The sequence below is a fragment of the Myodes glareolus genome, chromosome 2 (genome assembly GCF_982192425.1).
Source record: "Myodes glareolus chromosome 2, mMyoGla1.1, whole genome shotgun sequence".
Classification (NCBI taxonomy): domain Eukaryota; kingdom Metazoa; phylum Chordata; class Mammalia; order Rodentia; family Cricetidae; genus Myodes; species Myodes glareolus.
In genome coordinates, this window is record NC_142027.1 from 14,895,441 (window position 1) to 14,913,681 (window position 18,241).

General features: G+C 42.3%; 1 protein-coding gene across 2 annotated transcripts in view; it reads left to right on the plus strand.

Moving 5' to 3' along the window:
* Positions 1 to 2,544: 2,544 nt before the first annotated feature.
* Positions 2,545 to 18,241, plus strand: part of Adamts5 (ADAM metallopeptidase with thrombospondin type 1 motif 5) — a 41,692-nt gene continuing 25,995 nt past the window's right edge. Inside the window, exons 1-3 of one of the 2 annotated variants that reach the window (XM_085685722.2) lie at positions 2,545 to 2,670; positions 3,005 to 4,918; positions 15,502 to 15,634. In XM_085685722.2, coding sequence (XP_085541848.2) covers positions 3,821 to 4,918; positions 15,502 to 15,634 — 1,231 coding nt within the window. In that variant the 5' untranslated portion in view covers positions 2,545 to 2,670; positions 3,005 to 3,820. The other variant, XM_048422649.3, reaches the window with a different exon arrangement.

Here is an 18,241-nt window from a genome sequence, read left to right on the forward strand (position 1 = left end):
AATAAATATTAACTAATCAATCATCACCTTTTGAAACAGATCTACTCTTAACATATTTCCAAACATTTCATTAATCCCTCTGAATTCTTATGTCATTCATTTATCAGAGATGAAGGCATGAAATTCAGATTCAGGAGTCCTGTTAGCAGAGTTTTTGTTAAATGACAAAAGGCTTAAGTGAGGATAAAGTCTTTGGGAAGTTCTTTAAACTGCATAAGAAAACTGATTGAAAAAAAAAAAACAATCACAAAAGCCTCAGCCTAGCATCCCTGAAATGAATCTTTTAAGGATCATTTTAATGATCCTGGAGACACAGTTGAGAAGTCAGTTAAATGTTTCATTGAAAGTTGTTTTTTAGAGACTGTGTTTGATGCCAAATACTGAACTTTTTTTCCCCGAAAGTGGTATACAAGACATAAAGTTTGCATCTGAGTTAATTTTCCATTGTGGTGACAAACGTCATGATCAGGACAAAATAAAAAATAATAATTTAGCTTATAAAACAGTTTAATTGGGCTTACAATTCCAGTATGTTAGAGTCCATGATGGAAGGAACAGCTGAGAGCTCACATCTTGATTCCAAAGTTGGAAGCAGAGAGAGAACCCTGAGAAATTTCAGAGCTTCCCCTAAATGATGCACCATCTCTAATAAGGCTGAAACCCCTAATTCTTCGAAAGCAGTTCCAACAGCTGGAGACCAAGCAGGAGAGTCTCTGGAGGCCATTTTCATTCTGACCACTGCTGTATACACAAGCACAAGGTAGTCTCCCCTGGAGGAACTGTGGTCATCACAGAGCTGAAGGCTACTGGGAGACGAGACTTCTGGACCGCCATTAAAGAATGCTTTTAATGGCAGCTCATTGCCTGGTAGTGACGACTACAGAAAGCTATAGCCTTTGGGAAATTAGAATGCAAATGTTTACAGCTGCAGCCTCCTCCTAGGTCCTGGTACAGTTCAGGATTCATCAAGGCTACCATGTGTTCCTGGCATCTCCACAATCCTCTAAGCTCAGTGGTGGTTAATACCGAGAAGATCTAGCATCACCTGTACAGAGACAATCCTCTGTACACGCTTGTGAAAGTGTCGTTAGATTTAGTTGATGCCAAAGATCTACCCTGAATGCAGCACTATTTCATGAGGTTGGAATCTGGGCTGAAACAATGGAGAAGGTGAGGTGAGCATCAATATGTGGCTATTTTAGCCTCCTAATGCTGGTGCAGTGTGACCAGCTGCCTCAGCCACCATACCTCAGGCACCATGCCTGTGCCACCATGCCTTCCCATCGGAAGGGGATACAGAACGCACTGTATCCCCTTATACCGCGATCCAAAATAGGTCTAACCTTAAAGTGCTTCTTGAAGGGTGTTTAGTCACAGCCGTGAGAGAAGCAGCTAATACAGATTCTGAATGAGAACCAGATATCAGGATTGGGTTTCCTTGTGTACCAGATGCTCCACAGGGACACATCACCCACAAGGGGGATGGACATCATAGCTTGAGGGTTCTTCTGTTTTATTCTTGAGAATTTTTAAGATTGGCGTATAGCAAGATCATTTCCCCTTGCTGTTTTCTTTCTCCAACACCTCCCAATGCATCCCCACCCACCCACTTAGTTCTCTCTCAAATTCATGCCCTCTTTTATTTTAATTGTTGCTTTGCCTTCCCTGGCCTTGGGTTTCATGGTACCTTCTCTGGGAAGAGGGGAGCTGTGTAAGTATCTCGGCTATCCTCTAAAGGAGAGAAATTTAAAAGGTGTGGAAACGTGTAGATAATATGGGGTGTATGCAGAGATTAATAGTGGACCGACTGCGCATCAGCGTGATGTGAGAAACTCCCTGGATTTTCTTTCTGCCTTCTTAGAATTGATAATTAGAGGAAACAAAGAATGGAGAAACTGAGTAGCAGGGACCATGCCACCTGCCTACTAATGACCACCAACCTTTATCCCCTAAAACATTCTTTCATCCTAGTAGGAGCTTTTGAAACTGGGCAAGGGAGGGGAGAGCTGGCCAGGAGTGGCTGACTTAGGGGGAGACATAGCAAGTAAACAAAGGCGCGTTTGCCACTTAATTACCTTTTAAGATGTAAGGGGGGAGCACAAAAATTCAAAGTCTGGTGGGGGGGTGCAGAATTGCTTTCACCAGTTAACTCTTTCCCACCCTGACATTCTACAGCCCCAAAGTTTCAGTGGCTAGAATAGCTGACAAGTTGTGGGCACTGACCAACTCTGAGCTGGAGAAAGCTGGGAGTACCGCCATTTATACACAAAGCCAAGGACTTCCCAGGCCGCAGCCGGCCCTGTCGGGGTCGGGGTCACCGCAGCACTGCCTGCCCAGAGACGCGCCAGGAAGCGCCCGCTGCTGTTGGTGGCCGGGAGAAGTTAGTCATCCATAGCCCGAAGTCAGCAAGTGTTGGAGCTTGAACAAACTAGGAGATGAGAAGTTTAGAAATCAGCTACCGGGACCGGCAGGAGGGAGCCAGGGGAAAGAGAGCGGGAATTGGGAATGCACCGGCGGCTGGGAGCCCTGGCCAGTGGTTGGAGTTGCCAGGTCTGCAAGACCAGAGCGCACCGGTCCGCAAAAGGACACAAGAACTTCATATCCCACAGCAAGGGGAAGGAGGCAGGGAGAGACTTTTTAAAACACCAAAACACCCCTTCAGGAGATGAGGTAAGCCGAGGTTAGCCAACTCCGATTGGTTGTGAAATATCATACGGACCCAGAGTTGCTGTGGCTTTAAATGAGGCCAAGGAAATTTCCTGTTTTCCTGCTCAAATACTTTTTTCTCCCTCTCTCCCCCTCTCTACCTCCTTTGTCCCTTTTTCCACCTTGCCAAGTCCTGGTCCCTTCCTCCTTCCCAGTTTCCCTTTCCTCGATCACCCTCCTCCACTCCCTGCGCCCTCCCCTAGGATTAGGCGCGGACCGGGAAGGGTGGGAGTGCTGGGGGAAGCTCTCCCTTTAAGAGGCAGCGTGCAGTGACGAATTGTTGAAATTGCCATTGCAGGATGGCACGCCGCTATAAATTCATTGTCCCACCTCCTCGCATCTTCACAGTGTTGGAGCCGCTCTCTGCGCCCGCAGCAGCCGACTGGGGATGACCACGGGCGGGAGGACTCGGTAGCGGAAGGGTCCCGGACGCCCCGCCTGGCTGGCTCGCCGCAGGCCGCCTTCTGCCTTTTGATTTTAAACATTTTAGGGCTCTTTTTATTTTTTTATTTTTATTTTTCCTTTCCGTCTCTTTCCCCTCTGCCTTCGGGTTCCAGCAGAGTCGAGGAAGCCCACCGAATACGAAAGGAAGTGGGTCGGGGCTTGGAAGCTCCTCCGCAGCCGGCGAGCCTTAGGCTTCGAGGGGGCGGGAGCCGGCGCGCACTAGTTGCGGGCGGGGAGCGCGGTCGCCCTCCTTACTCTCTTTTCTCATTTGTTTTGATCGGTTTGTGCAACGATCTTGTCGGCACTGGTCTTCTCTCTTTTTTCATATTTGGTAGCTCTCCACCGCCTGGCTTTTGCTTTATGCTCTCCCACCCCTCCCCCTTTTTATTTTTCTTTCTCCGTCTCTTGGAGCACAATTCCAAACATTTTCCAAACCAACAAAGAAAAAGTTCGCACGCTGGCACGGCGGCCAGGACAGGCTGGCGGTCTGCTGCGGGTTCCCCCTACCCTTCCCTGGACACTTGACTCAACTTTGCACACGATTGTGTAGAGTGTGTGGATAGGTGGGTGGGAGAGTGAGTCCCCCACCCCCGCCCCTGAAACTTCCATAGCAAATAGCAAACATCCAGCTAGACTCAATCGCGCAGCCCCTCCCGGCGGGCAGCGCACTATGCGGCTCGAGTGGGCGTCCCTGCTGCTGCTGCTGTGCGCCTCCTGCCTGTCCCTGACCGCTGACAGCCCCACCACGGCACCTGCCCAGGATAAAACAAGGCAGCCTCAGACTGCTGCAGCGGCCGCCCAGTCCAGCCAGCCGCAGGGGGAGGAGAAGCAGGAGTTGGACCGTCTGAACCTGCTGGCCAGGCAGCGCAGGAGCAGCGGGTTGGTGCAGAATATAGACCAGCTCTACTCTGGAGGTGGCAAGGTGGGCTACTTTGTCTATGTGGGCGGCCGAAGGTTCCTGCTGGATCTGGAGAGGGATGACTCAGTGGGCACCGCTGGTGGCATCCTTACCGCAGGAGGAGGACTGAGTGCATCGTCTAGCCACCGGGGTCACTGCTTCTACCGGGGTACCGTGGATGGCAGCCCTAGATCCCTAGCTGTCTTTGACCTCTGCGGGGGTCTCGACGGCTTCTTCGCTGTCAAGCATGCGCGCTACACTCTGAAGCCGCTCCTGCGTTCCTGGGCAGAGGCAGAGGCCAGACGAGTGTACGGGGATGGGTCTTCACGCGTCCTGCACATCTACACCCGCGAGGGCTTCAGCTTCGAAGCCCTGCCACCACGCGCCAGCTGTGAAACTCCCGCGTCCCCACTTAGGCCTCAAGAGCGCCCCTCGGTGCACAGTAGTTCTAGGCGACGCACAGCTCTGGCCCCACAGCTCCCAGACCAGTCAACTTTCTCACCCGCTGAAGATGCAGTTCCTCAGACTTGGTGGAGGCGGAGGCGCCGTTCCATCTCTAGGGCCCGCCAGGTGGAGCTCCTTTTGGTGGCCGACTCCTCCATGGCGAGGATGTATGGCCGGGGCCTGCAACATTACCTGCTGACCCTAGCTTCCATCGCCAACCGGCTGTACAGTCATGCTAGCATCGAGAACCACATTCGCCTGGCCGTGGTGAAGGTGGTGGTGCTGGCCGACAAGGACAAGAGTCTGGAGGTGAGCAAGAATGCCGCCACGACCCTCAAGAACTTTTGCAAGTGGCAGCACCAGCACAATCAGCTAGGCGATGATCATGAGGAGCACTACGACGCAGCTATCCTGTTCACCCGAGAGGTAGGTGCAGCGGGTGGGTGTCCAGCTCTAGGATACGGAGGCGCAGGTGGAAGGGATGGTCTCACTGGTGGCTCTGTTTTCGCCACAAACTACCGGCCACTCACTGTAGATTCGCTTAACTGCATTTGCAGGAAACTCAGCCTCCAGCACCTCTCAGGTGTCCAATTAGCCTCTGTAATACATCCTGCTTTTAGTGAGGAGACCTGTTTTAGGAGAACAACATTCAACAACGCTGGATGCCATCCACTCAGACACAACAGTATGGTGTACAAGCATGATAAAAAGACATGTTTATGCTTGAGGAAGGTGAACAGTTAAATGGGAAAGGGGAAAAGTAATGTTGCCTTTGAAATCGTGTTTTCTACTTCCCAGTGAAGACAAAAATGCTGCTTTGTGCAACTTAATGGGAAAGACTTGAAAGTTGGCAGTCACTTTTATCTGATTGATGACCTCCCTTGTAAATGTCCTTATGCGAACCCTTCTGCATGCAACACTAGCCCTTTCCAAAGGACTCCTTTTCTAATGTGGCTTCCAAATGGGCTTCTGACGTGTCCACCTTGGAATCTGAGTTGCTGAGAGGGAAGGAATGTGGGAGGGCCAAGAGGATGCGGAAGTCCAATCAGCTGAGAGGACAACCCCTAAGGTCCTTGAGCAAGGCCTTCTCCTAGCACATCCCAAGCACCACCCTCCAACTCAGCTGCCAAACAAGGGTCAAATCCAGTTGGAAGGTTTGGGTTTTGGATGAATGTTTCTGAAGGTCTGGGCAGAGCTTCAGGATGTGGGGAAAGAATGTTTTCCAAGGACTTCCCCCACGTTAAGGAACATGGTTAAAGAGAAGGAAAGAGATGGGTCATTATAAACCCAGACATTCTGGGAGGAACAAATCTATTTACACAGTTACCAGACCACCACGTTAGTGTGACATTTCAGACACAAAGTCAGGGTTTGCTGGCACTTATAAGCCCCGTGTTCACATTCACAAAGCTGTCTTGGTTGCCAGTATTTCCCTCCATTACCCTTATCCTATCTCCTCCCATCCCTGTTGACACTCTTGTTCCCAACTAATCCCTTTTTATTGTGTTGTGTGTGTGCATACGTGCATATGTGTGTGTGCACACACATGCATGCACATGTGTGCATTATGATGACAGCTTCAATGTATGCATAACTGTCAAGGCCATCATGTACCCAAAAGTCAACTGAGGATGAGCAGTCCACTGTCTTCCTTATTCCTTTATTCCTAGCATTTTGATGCATTTTGAGTTTGTTATTTAAGCCTGACCCATTGCCAAAATACAGTTCCTTGCCTAATGTGGGCCTCTTATGTACCTGGAAGGGAATGGTGTTTAAAACTCATACTAAGGAAAAAAAATCATACTAGGTATATGAGATTCATCAATAAATGAAGTAACTACAAACTATTTTACATGCAAATTATAGCAATAAGAGCAAGGGTAGAAAGTTCAATGGCACACTGTAGAGGCTTTAAGGTACTACATATTTTGTTACTTAATTTTTATTTTTACTAAGGGAACCATGGCATGAAGGAAAAGGTGTTAATAAATTCAAAAAAAGGAAAACTTGTGGTTCATGGGGTGGACATAAATGTAACCCACATGCAAACAAAGCCACCAAAGGCAGCATGTAGGGAGAAGGGGACATCACAGTCTTATGTGCAATGGCAAACCTTTCATGTCATTGAGAGACGCTCCGCAGGGTGTCCCTTAAATCCTCTCCTCAGCGCTAGTCTTTGAAATGGCAGAACATTCATTTTGTAGGCTGCCCTATGAAATTCTGCTGTAAAACTACCCCTTTCTCATTTGGTTTCCAAGTCTTTTTTTTTTTTTCATAAGCAACTTTCCACGTCTGTGTTTCCTGGTGTTGCTATGTCATGAGTGCTTGCCAAGAAGGAGGCTTGGGACGGTTTGTGGAAGGAGGTTCCCTAAAGAAAGAGGAAAAAATACTTTTGTAGGCAGACCACACCAAAAGGCATGTACTGCCAATCATCGTAATAATTTTCTCTCGACTTTAATACAAAAGTGTAGTTCACAATTCTAAAATCAACCTGAAGGCCTCTCACTCTTTAGCCCCTTCCACATTCTTTCCCCAGTTATTTCCCAAATGAAAGAGAACCAGCCCGTGATTCCAAGTGGTGTCTATTGCTTTTACTGGGTTTGTTTTTCACTTGGGTAACTGACAGTCACCTTTTTCCAATCTGGAAAATGCATCACTGTAGTTTACCTAGACAAAGGCAATGTAGAAATAAATTCATTCTCCAAGTTGTTTTTCATTTAAACATTCTTAATTGCATTCTATCGATGGAGGAGGTCCTGTGCCAGAGGATGTAAGAAAGCGTCAAAAACGACAACGTCTGGGAATTAGTTCTTTTCCTCTACCATGTGGGTCCCAGGAATCAAACTCTGGTTCTCAGACTCTGTGGCAAGTGTCTTTACCCACTTGAGCCAGCCCTAACTTAACTTTATTAAAAATTACAAGGTTCTCCAAGATGGTTTTCACATGGGAAATACTTCAGTGGTGCCCTCTCTGGCTTCCTTGCTAAGCAGAAGCATGCTTAAATACAGCAAATGCCATTTGGCTTGTGGCTGATCTCTGATATATTCATCTAACATCACAAGCACTAAACCTTTGAAAATCACTGGCAATATGAACATATTATTCTAATTTTAAAAAGGACTATTAGGAGGCCAGTGAAAGCATTTCAATGCTGGGCAATACTCTCTTATAAGTCCTCAACATGCAAAGTTAAACTCTGCCTAATGCTTCAAAAAGTGGAAACCAAGAAGTCTAAAAGAGAGAAGATCAAGACTCCACCATCCCGGGGAACTCAGGTATTTTCAGGCTGGCCCATATGAAAGGAATAACTCTCACAGCTATTTCTTTTCAATGAGAAATACCCAGACTTGGCACCAGGATTCCATTTTTACAACTCTGTTTTGAGTGTAAGATGTGTGTTGCTTAGCAGCCAGACGCCCAGCCATCAAATCCATGTTTTGATGGGCTCTGAGTTCTGTTCAAATTTTGTGTCCAGATGTCTTCTGCTAAACTGCTTGTTTTTCAGGCGTGAAGCAAATGTGTGAGGAAGTGCTTTCCACTCCTGTTTACTAGCCAGTAACACCTTGAACATTGTGTCTAGCAGACAGCAGAAGAGTGTTAATAATTCAGCTATCAAGCTAGCACACTTCACTGGCCCGGCTATGCACTGGCCTTCAGTAATGTTCTACTTATAGAAACAACACCCATTATTTTTCTGGCACAATGTCACTTGCATTGTGAATGTTATTTCTGCTGGAATTCACACTATTTCTGCCACCAAACATTAGAAATCCAGCCCCCAGGGGTTTACTGTTTGCTTCCCAGACTCCTCTCCTAATTTTGACTACCTCCCTCATTATACAATGAATTTTTAAAGACTATCGTGAGTTTATTGTCCAGACCATTCACTCCTCTTTAGAAAGGTGTCTTCCTGATGGATGTCGAAATCAGAAATTATTTCACATTTTTCTTTACAAAGACCAGCAACAAGGAATTCTTTACTACTGCATAAACTAAATACATTGGGTTGAATATGAACAGACTAAGAAACAGCAATCAAAGGCCTATTAATTTTCATTAACTGCTAAAGCATGCTTTAATAAGCTATTATGTGTCACCTAGACTCTCTCTTCTCCCATGCCTATCTTGTGATGGTTGATCCAGGATTCAAACATCCCCCTCTACTATGAGGTTCCTTCTGAGGTTGGGCATAATGGACACTAGGAGACAAAAACCTTGGAAGAGAGAGAGGGTTGCACTCTTTGTTATCGATTGCTGACTAGACCAACTAATTCAGTCACATACTTAAATTCAAAACCACTCTGAGTTTAAAGTGACCATTGTCAAGGAATTACAGCTATAGACCAGCCTTAAAGATTTAATAAGCCAGGAGTTACAGATCAACCTAAAAAGGATTTAATAATCCAGAAATGGGGAGAGTAGTCATGGATTAAGCAGTTCTATCTTATTGTGCATGAAAAAGGTATGAGGTTTTTCTTTTTTCTTTCTTTCTTTCTTTTTTTTTACAAACTTGAGCCATAAAGCAGAAATATACAGCAACACAAAGGATTTAGATTGTCTCAGAGTAGGCACTGTGTGTGTGCACATTTGCTATGGAGAGACACTCTGGGAGATGAAAGTAGTAAGACCAAAAATACCTGTTTGCCATCTGCAAACTTATCAGAAGCAGAGAGGAATAGATGTGTAGACAAATCACTCATATCAAGAAAACCGATAGACTTTCACCAAGGATGAACAAATCTGTGCAGGAAAGAAAAGAAAACCACTGGTTCTTCCTTGGTTGCTCTACCCAGGTCTCTATGAAAATATATAATTGCATTGTTTTCAATGGATGGGCTGATATGATTTGGATGAAACTCCCTGGTTCTGAGCATTTCTTAAGTACTACTGTCCACAGTGTGAATCATTTCACCCCTAAACAACTGAACAATCAGCAGCTATCATGTTGTTTTATTTTGCAAGTAGAAACATACATTTGAAGAGAAACACAGGTAATCTGAAGACAAAGTCCCATCACTTAGTCTTCAAACTTATTGTGATTGGTTTGTTCAAATACCCAATCAACAATGATCTTTATAGCCAAATATACAAAGGTTTAAAAAGTCACCACTTCAAAAAAATCTATTCCAGAAAATATAGCATTGATATGAATGGGTGTAGCTTCTGGTAGATACGGTTGTCAGATGGCATAGGCAGAGATTAAGTGTAGAATTCAGTTCTGGAGAATGCAGTGTTAGTGAAACACATGTCCAGGAGTTAACAGCAGACCCATCAAGCTGCCACATGCAATGAATGGCCAGAGGCAGTGTCAAGAATTGATGAAGTGTAGAAAGGGGCTGTAAGAAGACCGAGAACAGGAGAGTTGAATGATTATTGATGAAGTACAGAAAAATGTAACAACCAGATTACTGGGGAAAAATCATATATTGCAGGTATTGGTTTGCTAGTGCTACAATAACAAAATGCCAAAGGAGAGGCAGATCCAACAAAAAAAAGAGAAATTCTCACTCAGTTTTGGAGACTGGAAAGTTCAAGATCAAAGATTGTGCTGATATACCTTCTGATAAGACATCTCTTCCTGGTTTGTAGGAGTCTGTCTTCTTCCTGTGTGTTTACATTGTCATTCCTATTTCACTATGTCTGTCAAAAAGAAGAGGTGTGGCAGGGGAAGAAGACAGAAGGAATAGGAACAGGAAGAAAGGAGAGGGAAGGAAAGAGGTCCTGAAGAACCCTGTATTATCTGAGCTGAGTTCCATCCTTGTGAAGTTATAGACCCTTTCTCCAAATGCAGTAACACTGGAATACCGGGAATTAGGTTGAGGAATTTAGGGATGATACACTGAGATCATAATATCACACTACAGCATCTCATCCTGTGTACTAAATGCAGTGGAAATCAATAGAAGGAGCATTAGTGGAGGAGACAGCTGAGGAATGCTACTGATTGGCTGACTGGTTCCTGTGGGCACAGTGGTCTTAGGGATTGAAAGATGTGGGTCAGGAAAGGTTTAAGAAAAAGAGAGAAATATGGGTAAGTTAAGCATTTCTAGTAGATAGAACATTTCAGCTGATTGTTTGAGGAACAAAATACAAAGGACCCATGCAGGAAATAGTTGCCAGAGTAGGTCATGAAGAAGACCAGGCTATACCGTGTAGAGTTTTGTGTGATGAGCTGTGATCAAATGGAAGAAAAAAAAAATAATCTTATATAATCCATACTCTAAGGAGTTAACTGATCGCAGCATATAGATTTGAAAATTTCAGGTGGCAAAAGGATCAGCTGGAAATCTTCAGTGTTAGTTCAGGTAGAAAGGAGTAACGGAAAGAGTGAGAAACAGAGGACGGTGATTGTGACTTAGTTAGATTTTGCTCATGTGTGTGTGAGAGGCAGGGGGAGAGAGAAGAGAGAAGCTAGCTATATCGGAACATTCCTTATCTCTCACATCCATTTTCCTGTTTTCTAGAACATTTTTCACAGTGTGTTTTTACTGTTTTGTGTGCTTTTCATGGCTTAGCTTCAGCAATATACCATGCATGAAGACCCCCATGGCTGTGTTTTATTTGTATAAGAAAAGAAATTTCTTTGATTAAGTGTAGATTATGATTGTTAAAGATAATGTTCATATCAAAAATAGGATTGTTATTTAACAATGTCATGCTGTGGAGTACAGGGAGTGCAATGTTTAGCTATAATTAAAATTCAGCTTTACTGTGTTGAAGCTAAAGACGCACACACTTAACCTCTTCTGATTTTTAATTTTTTTATCTATATTTCAGATGTTTTAAGTTAATACCATTATAGCCCTTGAATGAATAATGAAGAACGTTTGTCTCAAAATTCATAAATTGTTTGTAAATTGTCTTATAAATAGATTTGAAATCTCATAAACAATCAGCCTTACATTCACCATCTTTAATAGCCTGGTTTCCATCATCAAGGACTAGTCAAAGCACCTGTTCCCCTCAGTCCACAGTTTTCTGTTTCTCTTCTTCCCCTGTCTCCTTACCTCAAACTTATCAGAGTGACGTCTGCTCTTAAAATTCTCCATTCAGGTTGTTCTTCCAGACTCCCTATTAGTCTAATGCAAACTCTTGGAACTCTAGTCTCAGCAAATGCCATGTCATGTCATTCCCAAGTCAGAGTTTGTTTTCCTGAGTCCTACCGTGTTAGGATGCCCTTCTCAGAACATCATGCAAAATCCTATGAAAACCTTGCTGATTCCCTCAAGGAGGGTCTATCCACCCCACTGTGTACTCGCGACTCCCTGTTCATCACAGCACGTCAGTTTGCTCCCTTGCCACACTTCTGTCTTGATCGCTCAGTAAGCTATCATGCTTCTTAAGAACCAGCATTTAAGCTATGCCTTCTGTACACATATGTGGGACTGTAATACAGAAATCACCAATATGCACAGTCAGTACATATTAGTCAGGGATGAAAAATCCACAAGACAAATGCATAGTATAGATATAAGTATATATGTGTGTGTGATACTTGTGATTAAAATACAGATCCGAGTGTTAATTCTTCTGTCACTAGTCTCTTTGCAGTAGAATTGTATGGAAAGATGAGCAGGCATCCCGAACATTGTGATGTCTTACCCTTGCTTTGAACTTCACTGTTGGCCTGATCAGTAGGTAATACTATATGAAGTGTTCTTCTTTGACCTAAGTGACTGCTACTGTTGTCTTTGGGAAGGTATCTGCCCTTATCAGAATTTATATTTCTTCCAGTTCCTTAACTCAGAATATTTTTACTGCATAGAAAAACAATCACTCAATCAAGAGCAGAGATTCTTCCACTCCTATGACATTCTTTGCTTGGATACCGATGCCCATTCAGTGCTTGGTTCCTTTCCCCATCCAGCTAAGCACAGGTGTTTGCCAAGCTCTTCTCTGAGCGCTGAAGTTCTAAGTGACGTGTTTTGCTGCCTCCCCATCCACTTCTCTGTCTCTACAAATCTGGTGCGGGCACTACTAGTATTCCTGAATGGCATGAAAAGTCACAAAATCCCCATATTCACATATTCACAATCTCTCGGTCCTAATGACTTCCATGTGGAAACTTTTTGGTCCTGAAAACTCTCTCAGATATATCTTGAAGTTAAGTCCACTATCTCTGTCCTGTAACCTGGCTTACACCACGCCATGGTGCCACAGTTAACTCCTCTAACACTTTCAGAACACTTATATTTTACTCAGGTTTCCACAATACCATTCAATAACCAATAATAATAAGGTATTGATCCTACATAGATGACTGGTGCCAGAAAGACAAATATATAATCTGCCCTGCGACGGGTGCTGAGTAAGCAGAAAAACCACTTGCCAGCACTTTTAGTTCAGTTACCTCTTTCATAGGTGCTGAGCTGCCTGCTTTAGTGTCTCTCACCTTCAATTTTAAAAGACATGTTAATACATATGCTATAATGTGTATGCATTAATATGTGATCACCCCAGTACTATCATTACTCTTTCTCTGGATTTTAAAAATACTATCAACTTGAAGGCTAACTGTTGTAAAGGATCCCCGGAAAGCAAAAGATATGGATGAAATATGCTATATTAGTAGTTTGATATATAGTCTTCACCTTAAGAAACACGTTGGCTTGCAATCCTCTTATGTTCTTTGTACATCTTAGGGTGAAACTATAACTGCACTAAAATGTTTGAAATCACGTGAGAGAAATGGAAAGTTTTCCACTTTATAATTACAGCTGTTGAAATATAATGGCATGGCTATGTCGTCAAGGGTCTTAATCAGTATGTTTAAAAAAATAGCAAGTTCTTCTGTTCATAATTTAGTCAGATGCACAATTTCCATGGCAAAAGGCCAAATGCATTTAATGCAATTCAAAGAAAACAAGGAGGGCTGATGGCCTCTAATGAGCAATTGATTAGCAGTAAACAGAGATAATAGGCTTCCGGTTTCCTCTCCACTGGGGACAGGAAGGCCATTTCCTTCTGCATTGGCTCCAAGCTGATTAGTGACACAAGGAGTGGAAGTCAATTCATGGATTTTACTATTTGCAGATAATCAACTCCAAATTATGATTATAAACATAAATCTTGGTTTAAAACATATGTGTATGTAAAAATAACCTACTGTGTGTACAGATTTAACTATGACTGGGGTTCTGCTCCTAAAATTGCTAAAATGATGAAAGAGAGGAATAAAAATGTGTTATACTGTATTGATATCCCAAATAGTAATTATTATGCAAAAGACTATTCGAGTTTCAATATTTTAAAACCACTTGCTTGTTCTTAGCTGCTGTAATTTGGAATTGCATGGGGATGACAAAAAAGGATGCCCAGGGATATTTGGGGCAGTGTTGTTGACATGAGGCTGCAATTCACAGCCTGCTGGCTGATAAGAAGCTGATTTTCATTATCTGAAGCTGTGGCCACTGGTTAGCAAAAACACAAGAAAAACCTGGAAACATAGATTAAAAAAATTGATTATAGCTTTTAAGTCTTGCTCACCTTTGTCGGACTTCTATACAGTAAAATGGAGAGGAATGAAGAGTACCTGTTGGCCCTGAGTTTATACACTGGACACGTAGGAACACCACCTTCCACCTGAGCACTTGAAGGCAGCTTAGGTCCCACCAGCAGGCAACACAATAAAGATGTATGGAGACCATTTCATTGAGTCTGACCGTATCTCACTATTCATCTTAATTAGACAAATGTTGGTTGAGTACCTACTGTAGGATGCATGTTGTGAACAGATGACAGCTGTATAGAAACAGTACTTTTCAAAAACTATTATTTTAAATTCCCTTTCAGGGTTAATTATTAACATATGACTTACTTAGGAATACTATATTATTCTTTTGGTTGGCAAGTATATATGTTGAGTTTAATGACATTCATAAGTATACATAAGAAATTTTATGTCTACTTAATACTTAATTTAACTCTTAAAGGGAAGGTTATTAGATTTAGCACATGTCAAAAGTTCTAGCTTCTATTATATTCTTCAAGCTTCATTTCTTTAGTGTCTTGTTGATGTTTTTCAAATGATTTTAAAAAATTAATATGTGATCACTTCTGATTCTAAGAATCTCTTAAAAGCTGTGGCACTTCTCAAAAATAAAATGAATACACGTATATCTATCTGTACAACATACTTGTATCACACGTTTTCTTGAGTGTAATCAGGTTGAGACACACTATACTAAAACTATGTGCAAAATGGCTCAGTTGGTAAAGGTGCTTGACACCAATCTTGACAAACTGAGGTTGATCTTCTGGGCTCACATGATGGAAGCAGAAACCTGACTCCCACAAGTTGTCCTCTGGCAACTTTATGTGCACTATGGTACACAGATGTTCACACACACAATAAATAAATGTATAATTTTTAAAAAGCTGTGGGTGACCCTCATAGGATTCTGAAGACACGGAATATGAAATTACAATTCAGTTGGGAAATTTTAAACTGATCTTTCAAGTAATAATGGGCAAATGAAAATTTTTCTTTCTATAAAGTTATTCATATAAATTCCAGTTTAGTTTGTTTCTTGTATAAATGATTGAATATTTGCCTATACACAAATATATTTGTGATGTATAGTCTACCACAAATATGTGGTTATAAATGGACTCTAACAAAAAGCAAATTATTTGCCCTGACTTCTAAGAAGTTCAGCTTGAATTTAGGGAAGAATATTGAACTTTACTATGCTGAACACATGCAACCCTTGGCATTTGTGTATGGACTGCAGCTTTAAGGCTCTAGGGTTTGGACTGTAATGGGCAAATTGTAATCATGACATCTTCTAAAATGTCATTGAATTTCTTTATCCTCCTGTGCTTCTGGGTTGCAAAGTAGCTCAGAAGAGTTTCTGCTTTGAATTTGTCTTTGGAATGCTTCCAACCCTGAGCAGGTGACACCATAAACATTTCCCAATCTTGCCATTTGGGCTGAGCAAGTGGCTGTCCATGGTGGCTCCTTCTGGATGTAAATTGATTTTAATGATTTCTTTCTTTCTCCCGGGCAGGATTTATGTGGGCATCATTCATGTGACACCCTGGGAATGGCAGACGTTGGGACCATATGTTCTCCGGAGCGCAGCTGTGCTGTGATTGAAGATGATGGCCTCCACGCAGCTTTCACTGTGGCTCATGAAATTGGTACGCAGCGTCTTTTCTCTTCCCTCGCCAAATCAAACACTTGTAACAGCTGCCACAGGACCCAAAATACTTGGCAATTAATTCCAGATTTCTTCTGGTTCAGATGTACCATTGGGTATTACATTTGTTTATATTTGAACTTTCAGGGTTAACTAATGCAGGAAAAGGAAGGCAAAGTCAGCAGCACAGTCGATGTTTCCTTTTGACAGTGCCATTTAAAAGTTAAGGAGAAACTTGCTGCAGAGTTTTTTCTCTCTTTTTAAGCATCCCTAAATGACTCCTAGACACAATTTGTCACAGTTGCCCATGGAATGCAGAAGTGTCCCTTTTAGAAGTTATTCATGACAGTGTTGACTCATTCAAGGATAATCAGTTTGCACAGAAATTTAACATGTTTTGCCCCATCCTGGGTGATCATAGTAAGCTCCTGTCAAAGGGAACCAGCAGCTTGTGGTAAATATTCCTGTCTCCTTCCCAGTAGCCAGGCAGCTGGAGCCAAGCTGGCTCTCAGCATAGTTTACTTTATAATATCATATATTCAGTTTGCTTAGTATACCAAATATTTCTAAATCCTATAACTGTAAATTGAGGGCAGAGGTAAACAGTTAATCTATATCCCTGGGATAAGAAAAACTAACCACAGACCTTGGAAACTGATGTACAAGAAACTGACTTAGTTTCTTAGGATAAAATGTTATAATCAGATACATACAATTTTGAGTCTTGCTGAAGTAACTTACCCACTGTGTCCAATCATTCTATTATTAAACTCTTTGAGACCTGCCTTCAATTCTAAAATATAAGGAGAGCCCTACCTTCTGTATATAATTGTTTTAGGAACTAAATTGGGTGGAGTGTAGATAGTGGATATTGTAGGCAGGGACTACTCATTTGTAAGAACCCAAATAATAACACAGAAACTATATTAATTACAATAATGTTTGGCCAGTAGCTTTGGCATATTTCCAGCTAACTCTTACATCTTAAATGAATCCATTTCTGTTAATCTGTGTATTGCTACAAAGCTGTGGCCTACTGGTAAAGTTTTGGCTGGCAGTTGGCATCTTTCTCCTTCAGCAGCTACAGGTTGTCTCCCTGATTCTGCCTATTTTCTCTTTATACCTCTGTTCAGATTTCCAGGTTGGCTTTACTTTACTAAGTCATTGGCCAAAGCAGCTTCTTCAATAACCAATGGTAATTAAACATATTCACAGCATACAGAGGGGAATCCCACATCAGGGTATCACGTATATTCACATCCACATACATCAGTTAAATATTTCAATCCCTTTCTTAATTTATAATAACCTCTTTGCATCTTTGTTTGTGGTGCAAGGAATCATTCAGTCATCACTGCATTTAGATTTTTTCAATATTTTTGTTCAAAAGATTTAGCTTGTTAAAGCTACAGTCATAACTATTAAGTGAAAATTAAAATTTTGACCTCACTTTCCTAGTAAGTTGTGTTTACTAACCACATTTCTTTGAGGAGCTGAATAATGTCTAGTGAAAGGGACAATTTTGTAAATCCAAAGATGATAGCAGTTGACCAGAATTAAGTAATTGCATTTCAACTATTGTATTTCAAGTTTTGATCCTGACATTGATCCTGACAGTCTCTTTAGCATCAAATATAACTCTTTGATGAAACAGGATTCCCACAGCATTATTGACATTAATTCAATTCAAGACATTTTGAGCATCTTTCACTAATCCAAAGTGTTGAGATGAAGCCCAGTCGGTTCCAGTTCCCTGCAGAATCCTACTCATCAAGGTCATTTAGACACCTTGATCATATCCGTTGTCCCTATAGGCCAACCAAAAATAAACTGTAATGAATCACACATTGTTGAAGGAAGGCTACTGCTTTTTTTTCTGCCCTCCTCTCCTGTGGTGATCTTTACACAGAGTGACAGTATCGGCAGGTTTCCCTACGAGAGAAATGCTGATCTTTCACCATAGTACCTTCATTGCTTCTTTTGACTCTCATACCACACCACCTAGACTAGTGTCTAAGTCACATTCCCAGTCCTCAATTCTTAAACAAGATCTCTGAGTTTCACCGGCTGATGAAACAGTGATAGACGTGGAGCCAGGCAAAACAAGACAGGCATGATTGCACAGAAGAACAATGTTAGAGCATAGTAGGCTCTTATATGCAGTCAAACTGATGTGGAATGTCCTCTGTATATGTGTTGCTTTATTGGTTGATGAGTAAAGCTGTTTCAGCCAACAACTTAGCAGAGTAACACTAGGTATAAAGTCCAAACAAAAATACAAAGAGCGAGTAAGTGGAGTCACGGAGACACCATGTAACTGCCGAAGGAGACAGAACTTACTGGTAGACCACATCCTTGTGGTAATACATAGATGAATAGAAATGAATTGATTTAAGATGTTAGAGTTAGTTAATAAGAAGCCTGAGCTAATAGGTCAAGAAATGTTGTAATTAATATAGTTTCAGTGTGATTATTCGGGTCTGGACAGCCGAAAATGAGCAGCCTCTGTTTACGTCAAACCTGTGTCTTTGAATATGATTAACATCCTGGTGTCTCCTTCTATCTCTCGATTTAGTTATCTCTCTTAGATTCATTATAACTCTCTAAG